This window comes from Colobus angolensis, unplaced genomic scaffold, assembly GCF_000951035.1.
Source record: "Colobus angolensis palliatus isolate OR3802 unplaced genomic scaffold, Cang.pa_1.0 Scaffold198, whole genome shotgun sequence".
NCBI classification, from domain to species: domain Eukaryota; kingdom Metazoa; phylum Chordata; class Mammalia; order Primates; family Cercopithecidae; genus Colobus; species Colobus angolensis.
In genome coordinates this window covers 4,116,960-4,127,336 of record NW_012115132.1, presented here as the reverse complement: position 1 = coordinate 4,127,336, position 10,377 = coordinate 4,116,960, and the positions used below count along the sequence as shown (strand labels likewise).

The window sequence follows — 10,377 nt, the reverse complement described above, 5'->3', positions numbered from 1 at the left end:
TATTCCATGGTGTATATGTGCCACATTTTCTTAATCCAGTCTGTCACAGATGGACATTTGGGTTGATTCCAAGTCTTTGCTATTGTGAATAGTGAATAGGCAACTCTTTAAATGATGTATATGTATGTATGTGTGTTCAATGTGTTTGTTGTGCTCACATTGTTAGAAAAACACTTTCATGGGAAGATACATTTTAGTGTGGGAATCAGTAAGAGTCACTTTAAAATCCCAGTGTCAACATGCTCAAAAATAACACTGAAGATAAACACAAATGTCAAGTTTTCTCTGAACAGCAGAATAACAAACAAAACACTATTTGTAAAGTGTTTTCATGGAGTTCATTTGAATTTCACAACAATCTGGTGAAGTATCTACCCAGGTAATAATATCCCCATTTTATAGCTGAGGAAGCAAGTTCAAGAAAGAGTTATTTGTTCAAGGCTAGAGAGGGGCAGAACTCAAGCTTCATTCTTCAGCCTTTATGCGAGGAGAACTCTACTTGATAAATCAGAGAAAGGTATCAAATGGAGCTGACTGGTTGAGTTCATATCAGAGTAGACAGTCCCAAAAGTAAACTTGTGTTGATCCTAAATGGATATGGGTTTATGGGCCTTTTTTTTTTTTTTAAGGCAGAGTCTCACTCTGTCACCCAGGCTGGAGTGCGGTGGTGTGATCGCAGCTCACTGCAACCTCCACCACCTGGGTGCAAGTGATTCTTGTGCCTCAGCCTCCCAAGTAGCTGGGATTACAGGTGCACACCACCATGCACGGCTAATTTTTGTATTTTTAGTAGAGATGTGGTTTTGCCATTTTGCCCAGGCTGGTCCTGAACTCCTGAGCTCAAGCAATCTGCCTGCCTTGTCCTCCCCAAATGCTGGGATTATAGGCATGAGACACTGTGCCCGGCCTGTGGGCCATTTTTGATTGGCCCACTCATTCCCAAAGGGTGCCGTACTCAGGCAAAAATACTCATATATGCAACTAGAAATACTTTCTAGAGTTTACGCTCATTCTTATTAAAAAAATTTTTTTTTTTAAAGTTCCGTTGAATCATTCAGGTTATCGTTTTGCTTCTAGATGTTAACATTTATTCTGAGTCAACCAACATCTACTAGAAAAGATGTTTTTCTTATGTAATAAAAGCCTAATCTTAGAGGATGATATCCATTTACTTTACCGGTCATACAAACATTAAATAAATTACTATGTATAATGGAAAGAAGGGGGGCAAACACAGTACCTGAATACACCTAGTTAGACCTAAGGTTAAATTTAGATATTTCTGTAAAGATGTAAGAAATTACCAGAAATACAGAATTAGAATAATCTATGAAAATAGCACAAATCCACCCCATAAGAAGCCTTGTATGACTAGAGTTGCCTACTTACTGAGTGTTCTGAAGCACTCTGAGTAAACAATATTTTTAAAATGTCATGTCTTTAAATGAGATGTGGTACAGTCATGTACCACATAATGACATGTCAATCAATGTTGGACCACATAGATGACTATGGTCCCATATAACTGTAATACCCTATTTTTATTGTACCTATTCTGTATTTGGAAATATTTACATACAAAATATTGATCCCTGTGTTACAGCTGCCTATAGTATTCAGTACAGTGACATGCTGTACATGTTGTAGCCTAGGAGCAATAGGCTACACCATATAGCGCAGGTGTGGAGTAGGCTGTCCCATATAGGGCTGTGTAAGTACACTTGATAATGTTCGGAGGGTGACAAGATCGCCAAATGATGCATTCCTCAGAATGCATCCTCATTCTTAAGAGATAAATAAAAATGTAAATAAAAATGTTTGGGCACATAATAGATGATACATCTTGCTTGAATTTGAATAGTCTCTCAGCCTTAAACATTCTTACAAATCCTCTTATCTGTTCTTTCCGTACTTAGAAGGAAACAGAATTTTCCACCAGACTGTTTGCTAAGGACAGCTCTTTCATCATAACCAATACCTAGAACAGTACCTGATAACATACTAGGTACTAAATAACTTTTTATAAACTTTAAATTCTTTATAAACTTCAAATTTTTGCTTACTAAATTTAGTGAATGAAAAACGGTCAGCTTAACTGAGGCCTAGCTAAGATTTCCTTTGCAAAAGCTAGATTTGTATATGTTTTCCAATGCCTGTAACAATACTCGCTTTAACATTTGTATATGTTTTCCAAGGCACATGCAAATCCCCTCAAAATTGAACTCATATAACCAGGTTAAAGTATGTTCATTCAGATTAACCTCAATCCTGTTGGATACTCCATGATTTAACGTGGGTGAATCTTAATGCTGTTTCTTAAGGGTTTTTATTTGTTTTTTCTTTTTCTTTTTTTTTTTTTTTTGAGACAGAGCCTTGTTCTGTCACCCAGGCTGGAGTGCAGTGGCACGATCTCAACTCACTGCAACCTCTGCCTCCTGGGTTCAAGCGATTCTCATGCCTCAGCCACCCGAGTAAGCTGGGATTACAAGCGTGCACCACCATGCCCGGCTAATTTTTTGTATTTTTAGTAGAGACGGGGTTTCGACATGTTGGCAAGGCTGGTCTCAAACTCCTGGCCTCAAGTGATCCGCCTGCCTCGGCCTCCCAAAGTGCTGGGATTATAGGTATGAGCCACTGCGCCTGGCCAAGGTTTTTTATTTCTTACATATAGTAGGGGCACTGCTCAAGATGAATAAAGATAGATGAAATTCTGCATATCCAGATGGACCTGATACCAAGTCACTGGGGTGTACAAGGACAAGCAGTGGAATCTACAGACCCTGGAATTCAATTCCCAGTTCTGTCTCTAACTTACTGGACAACTTGCGGCAATATGCTTAAATTCACTAGATACTAGTTTTCTTAGTTTTCTTATTTGTAAAAAGAAAATGTTGGATTCTATTTCCTTGAAACTTTAATACTAAAATTTTATAACTCAACACAATATTTTACTTCACTTTTATTTCGGATATTATTTCAACCCTGTGAGGTAGAGTTCACCATTTCCATGTTAAAGATGAGTCAACTGAGTTTCAGAAGGAAACTGACTTGTCTACAGCTTATAAATACTGATTCTAGAACTGAAAATTGAATATTGTGACTCCTGCTATGTCACCAAGACACAATTCAACTCAACTGCAAGCACCAGGAAATTGTGTTAAAGAGACATTAAATAATTTAAAGAGACTGTGTTAAAGAGACATTAAATAAGGTTTAATTGCTAGACATTAAATAAGGTACCCACAATCAACTTTCATAAGTTATTTGTAGGGCTTTAATTCTGCGGAGGGCCGAATGTTTGTGGCCCCTAAAATTTATATGTTGAAGCTTAATTCTCAATGTGATGATATTTGCAGGTGATGCCTCTGTGGGATGATTAGGTCATGAGGGTGGAGTCCACACAAATGGGAGCAGTGCTCTTATAAAAGGGACTCCAGAGAACTCTCTTGCCCTTGTTTCTGCCATGTGAAGACACAATGAGCAGAGGGCTGTCTATGAATCAGGAAACAGTCTCTTGCCAGACACGAAATCTGCTGGTGCCTTGATTTGGGACTTTCCAGCCTCTAGAACTATGAAAAATAAATGTCTGTTATTTAAGCTACCCAGTCAATGGTATTTTTGTCATAGTAGCCCAAATGGACTAAGACAAACTCTAAAGACATATCTTTCTCATGTCACCTTAAAGATTATAGGACAGCTTTATATTCTTGGCATAAAGATACTCTTAACCTGTGTCTTCCTATTTATCCCTGCACCAATCATACAATCTTTCCTAGCTTTCAGATGTGGTTCATTTCTGGTTTCTCCTCATCATATGCTCCTGGGTAGAACATCTAGAGGTACACGAGTCCTCATTACCTGGGGCTGAACCACCAGTGAGTGAAGCAAGGGAAGAGGGCTCTTCTACACTTACTTACCTGTCCCATCATTGTCTCCTTATACTGCTTCTTCTGGGTCACTTTGATTGGAGGCAATTTTGTCACAGCAGACACCAGGAAGTTCATGAGAATGTCCTCACAATTGGCCAATTGGTCCACCATGTTCTTCAGGCTGGCTGGCAGGTAATGGGAGTACAGGTAGTGATAATATCTGTAAAAATCAAAGATGGGTTTCGCAGGGGGTCATTATCACATGATGACAAGTGGACTTCTGAGACAGAAAACACATATCCATTCTTTGAATCCCTAAACATGTCATGAATGGTGATGACAATGATAATGATAATGACGATAACTATCACTTCTACAGCACTTGTTATATACCAGATAGTGTTCTAAAGTGTTTTACAAGAAATGCTTCATCTAGTCTTCAGAAGGAGCCTACAAGGCAGGTTCTATTACTCCCATTTTACAGATGAGGAAACAAGGCACAGAGATACAGACATACAGACATTGCTTGCCCAGTCTAACTCTAATATCAGACTGGTGAGTTAGAAAGAAAAACTAAATACTCAGATGGCAAGAGAAGTTATTTACACATGATCTATATATTATAAAGCTGCTTAACAATTTTAATCATTGGCTTAATCAGAACTGTATTCAATATTATCCCTTGACTCTGAGTCCAACAATAGACTGTTCTATATTTGTGCCCTTAAACCATACATATTTCAATTCTGTTAGAGCAAAATCTGAATTAATGGGGTGGTCAATCGTAATAGAAAACCCACAATTAATTTGAATTATTTCTCATCCTACTGTTTCTAAAATGCATTTATATACATATAGCATATATTTATAGGAAAAACCATTTGGGTGAATCAGATTCTTTGAGTGGTGGTGGCAGAAGCAATAGGAACAATGAACTTTCAAGAAGTGAAATCTTGAGACCAGGAATCAGTCAGCCTAAATGTTTATGCCTTGAGCATTTCCAAGCTATCCCTGAGAGCAAAATTCCCTATTCTTTACTAAAAAAGACTAAGGCAAGATTGGTGTGTTCACCTTTACTATGACAGAAGAGCGGGGATTTTGTTACTGGTTGAGTGGGGAATGTTATCTATCTACACTCGCTACTTTGGCAATCTTACTCCAGCCCCCTGGCTTTAAAGATCAAATATATGCAAACAACTGCCAAATTTGTATCTCTACCCGTGAGCTTTTTCCATATATCCTTTTGGATGTCTTAACATATCCAAGACTGAACTCCTATATTTTCTCTGATATTTGTTCCATCTGTAGCTTTCCTCATCAAATCTTCCAGTGCTTCAGGTCAAAAGACTTGGAGTCATCAACTGTACATCCAGACTGTCTAGACATCATGCTACATCATCTTCAAAACAATCTGATCACTACTTACCACAGCCACCATTCACTTCCTGGTCCCAGGATCTCACCATCTCTTGCCTAAATAATGTTAATCACCTCCTAATAGGGCTTCCTGCTTCAACTCTAGGTCTCTTATAGTCTCTTCTCAACATAGCATCCACAGTGATGCATAAAAGAAAAGCTGGATTTCTCCTCCCTGTTCAAACCCTGTCCTCCTCCCCTGTCACTTAGAGAAAAAGTCAAGTCCTCATGATGGACATCAAGGTCCTGCCGGATTTATCACTGTTGTTAAAACTGCCTATAGCATTCAGAGTACAGTGACATGCTGTACATATCGAACCCTGTTCAAACCCTGCCCTCCTCCCATATCACTTAGAGAAAAAGTCAAGTCCTCATGATCAAGGACATCAAGGTCATGCATCCATGCCCCCTGACTTTTCTGACTTCCTGTCACCCATTCCACCCAGTCACAGTGGTCTCCTTGATGGTTCTCCAGTATTCTGCCTCAGGGCATTTATTCTCACTGTTCTCCTGCCAGAACACTCTTCCTGCACATATCCGCTTGACTAACTTCCTGTCCTTCAAGTCTCTGCTCAAATCTCACCTGCTCAATTAGAATCACCCTGGACACCCCCAACCTGCCCCATCTCCACCTTCAGAACTCCTGATCCTTTTCTATACTTTGTCTTTTGTTATATCACTTATTTCCTTAATAAACTATGGAATTATTATGTAGACTGTCTTTCTTTGTTAGAATGTAAGACCTGCATTGGCAAGGAATTTTTTCTACTTTACTCAATGATGAATCCCAAGCACCTAGAACAGTGCCCTTGGGTGCTGACTTAGGTATTTCCTTTTGTTGTTGTTATTCTAAATACTCAGTTACCTAATATGCCCTGAGTGTATTTTCACACTTCAGACCAACTGAAAATGTGACTCTAGCATAATTTCTGGAAATGAAATATGCCAAGGGGTTTCGGTTTCAAAAACACACATTTGACACATTAGCAAAACTTAAGTGGGGATATAGACTAATTTTCCTTGATGTTGTTAACAAGATTTGGTCTTGCTTCCTATTTCTGCAGCAGCCAATATAAAAAGCTATGTAAAGTCTGTAAGAGACAGGTCCAGATTCCTCACTTGTGGTAAATAGCAGCTCCTGTCAACACCATGGAGTAGTCGTTCGTCCACTTTGACGTGTATCCCCACCGCTCCTTAGAGTTATCCCAGAAGTGGCTACGTGCAGGGTACCCCACAATCCTCTCGGGGAAGCTCTGCCACACTGTGAAGGCGAAATCCACCTGCAGGCAGAACACAAGCCAAACAAGCAATCAACAGCGTTAACAAATGTCAACAAAACACGACCTTCCCCCCACTAATTCATAATGCAAAATCCTGGGACTGTGGCGAAACATTAATTCTATGTATTCATCAGCAAATTAAACTGACTGCTTGACATTTTGCCCCATAATGATGCACATTTTAATGTTTTCTGTTAAAGAAACTTCAGATTAGTGTGGAAATGAAAGGAAGAAAAAACATTTGCTGATATGCCCTTTAAAAATCCAGTCTGTTCAAGCTAAAATATAAGTCGAAAAAGCAGTTGCTGCTTTTCCCCCTCCCTCAAAGGTGCATGTGACCTGATTCACATGAGACACAAACACGTCTGTTTTATAAATGAGAAATCTCTCATGTATATTCAAAGAATGACTATACAACATATATCACACCCAGCATATATCAAAGCCAAAGTGCCTAAAATAAAAGCACCCTCTTAAGAGTAAGAGAAATGACATTTTAAAAAACAACAAGTTCTAACAGGAATACAGAGCAGATATCATAAAGAAAACATAATTCAGGCCTCTTAGGTTTGAAGATGCACAGTTTAAGAGAAACTAGAAGAAAGCATCCACAGTGAAAATCACTAAGAATAAGTGGGGACAAGGCCAATTGAAGCCACAGGATTATTTTAAAGGAAATGCAGCTAAATGTCTTTCCAGTGCTTATAGTAGCCCAAAGCAGGTACTTCTGAACCTGCTATAAACCAGCACTTACAGTTAGCAAATGCTCTGTTTTCAAATGCATAAACTCACTTCTGATTTCTATGATCGTTTGATGAACGGTAAGTCAAAATAATAAACAGAAAATAAAAATAACAAAAATAGTGACAGTAAACCATCATATAAGGCTCATAATTGTGAAATGCTTATAATACAACAGGTGCAGCTATAGGTGCTTATCCATTTTAACTCATTCCATCCTCACAATACCCCTGGGGCTTTTACATTCTTCAGTTTACAGAAAGGGAAACTAAGATATTGTAAGTTCAAGTAATTTGCTGAGCTAATAAGTGGCAGAGCCAAGATTCAAACTCACGCAGTCTGGTTTCAAATGTGCTATATGTACTATATCTCTTTTGGCTCTGTTACTCTAGTGGTAAAAGCAATTTGTCTCTCGTATAGGTTATGATTCACCTCATAATCTTTGCCCTATCTCTTCTTGATAAGCAATACAAATGGAAATTTCATCTGTTTTGCAAATATTTTGAGTCTTGGCACTGTGATGGTAGCTGGGAGAGTGAGTGATGCTGCTAAGTCCAGGTCCTACCCTCTCAGAGGTTCAAAAGCAGGACCTGTGATGGTTAACTGTATTTGTCAATGTGACTATACCGTGAGGTGCCCAGATGAAAGATGATTTCTGGGTGTGTCTGTGAGGGTGTTTCTGGATGAGATTAACATTGGAATCTGTGGGTTCAATAAAGCACACTGTCCTCACCAATGCAGATGGGCAATACCCAGTCATCTCAGAGCGTGAATACAAAACAAAGGTGAAGGAAGGAGGAATTCACCCCCTTTTTCTTTTTGCCTGCCCGCCGAGCGGGGATGTCTAACTTCTATTGCCGTTGGGCTGGGATTTACATCATTGGCTCCCTGGTTCTCAGGCTGTAGGATTCTGTCTAGAATTACACCGGTAGCTTTCCTGGTCTCCAGCCTGCAGATGGCAGATCGTGAGATTTCCCGGCCCCCAGGATTGTGTGAGCCAATTCCTCATAATAAATCTCTCTGTCAGTGTATGTATGTATGTATGTATGTGCATGTGTGTGTGTGTGTATATATGTGTATATATATATAATATATATATTCTATTGATTCTGTTAGCCTGAAAAATCCTAATACACTGCCTTATCTTAAGATAAGGAAGACTTAAAAATATGGCCTGTTCCCCAAAACTATAACATCCAGAGGGGGCCAGGCATGGTAGCTCATGGCTATAATCCCAGCACTTTGGGAGGCTGAGGTGGGCGGATCATTTGAGGTCAGGAGTTTGAGACCAGCTTGGCCAACACGGTGAAACCCTGTCTCTACTAAAAATATAGAAATTGGCTGGGCGTGGTGTTGCACGCCTGTAATTCCAGCTAATGGGGAGGCTGAGGCACAAGAATTACATGAATCCAGGAGGTGGAGGTTGCAGTGAGCTGAGATGGTGCCACTGCCCTCTTATCCTGGGCGGCAGAGCGAGATTCCATCTAAAAAAAAAAAACAACTCCAGAGTAGGGGGGCGGGGAAAAAAATCCAGAGTGGGGAAAAAACAGGGTGGTGGAACCGACATTAAGAAAGTTTGGTAGGGAGCATGTTATCTCAAAGTTAAAAGATAGCAGAGGATGGGGAACATCTGCCAGAAAACTGAAATTGGGTTGTGATAACCTGTACCTTTTCACTAGTGGTCAACACTAATGGTGCCAACTGATGGGATAGTACATTATGTTGCCTGTTGTCAAAGGATCAGCCTGCCTGACAACACTCTTTGGGGTTTTCTATTACTCTTTGAAAAGGAAACACATGCACCAGCAACTACTACAGAACCCAATGGGGTGTTCTCATCACATGAATTTCTTACTATCTTAAAGCTGTTTCAAGTCATTTCAAAGGAACTCAAAAGTAAATTCAGATAAAACTATGATTCTTGTGATAGCTCTGCTTTCACGCAGATTATTAACACATCAAAGAAGGCAAAGGTCAGTTTAAGGCCCTTTCTCTGAAAAACCAACATCTGTATTCTTTTGAGCAGCGTTTGCAGCAATCCAGATAAATGTAAATAACTATAAACCAACTATAATGCCCTTTATAGGATGCTGCTTAAAAATCTATCCTCAATGCTGCAGAGAGACATTTAAACAATCTGAGATCCTTAGAGAGGGAAAAAAAGTGAACCAACATCTATTCACCTAAAAAAAGAGAAAAGAGAAATCCTTGCCCAGGACCATTTTAGGCAACAGAACCACTCCACTGATCAGCAGGCGAAAGCAAACCAGACTGCCAGCCTCTTAGATTTACATATCATTTTCAACCCACGTTGACTTCTAATTACTTCACATACAACACATGTTCCTCCCAGCATGCACTGAGTGGTTGGAATTGCTATTCTTTGAAAAGAAATTCACCAGCATGAGGATGCATCACAGCAGTTGAAAGTTATTTCACCATGGGATAGGGAAAAACAAATCCTAGAGTGAGACTAATTGCCTTGTGCCCAGGGGAAGATAGAAGATGAATCAATACTTCAGGTCATAGGATGATGATTAAGGTACATGCTGTAGTTGTCTTGACCATTTGTTGCGCCATGGCGGTGTGCTGCTTTGCCTGTGTTTGCCCTCCAAAATCCACTGTCCACTCTTCTTGTCTTGCCCTGTGCCCTCGGATAACGGACCCCTAGTGACTGCATCACCTGGTTGGGTTAGGTCAATGGGAGTCACCAGCAGGAAAATCGAGACAGGACAGAGAGAGAGGTCCGTGTATCTCTTCACTGCTCCTTCTCTCCTTTGCCATTAGAGTTCTGGCAGTAGCCATGTCCTTCCATGATCATAGCACTTGTAGAGCAGACTCTCCTTCCTAGTGCCATCTCCCAGGGCCTTTGAAAGAAGGAATTCCTTCTCTCACTCCTTCAGGCCAAAGGGAAGAGCTGCTTCCTGCTGTCATTACTTACCAGGTGCCTCATTCTCTCTTATGGGATCTTTTAACCCCATCTATATCTCCCTAAGGAATCCAAAGTTCCTTTATTTGAATCATCTGATTTGAATTCAGTTTGTTGCCAGGACTCAGATGCATATAGCCTG

The 10,377-nt window shown here is 40.0% G+C and overlaps 1 protein-coding gene across 1 annotated transcript in view; it reads right to left on the bottom strand.

Moving 5' to 3' along the window:
* Positions 1-10,377, bottom strand: part of EXT1 (exostosin glycosyltransferase 1) — a 318,870-nt gene that overhangs the window by 1,999 nt on the left and 306,494 nt on the right. Inside the window, exons 9-10 of the mRNA XM_011941082.1 lie at positions 6,405-6,565; positions 3,918-4,089 (exon numbers count right to left, since the gene is read on the bottom strand). Of these exons, the coding sequence (XP_011796472.1) occupies positions 3,918-4,089; positions 6,405-6,565 (333 nt within the window). The remainder of the gene's footprint in view (positions 1-3,917; positions 4,090-6,404; positions 6,566-10,377) is intronic.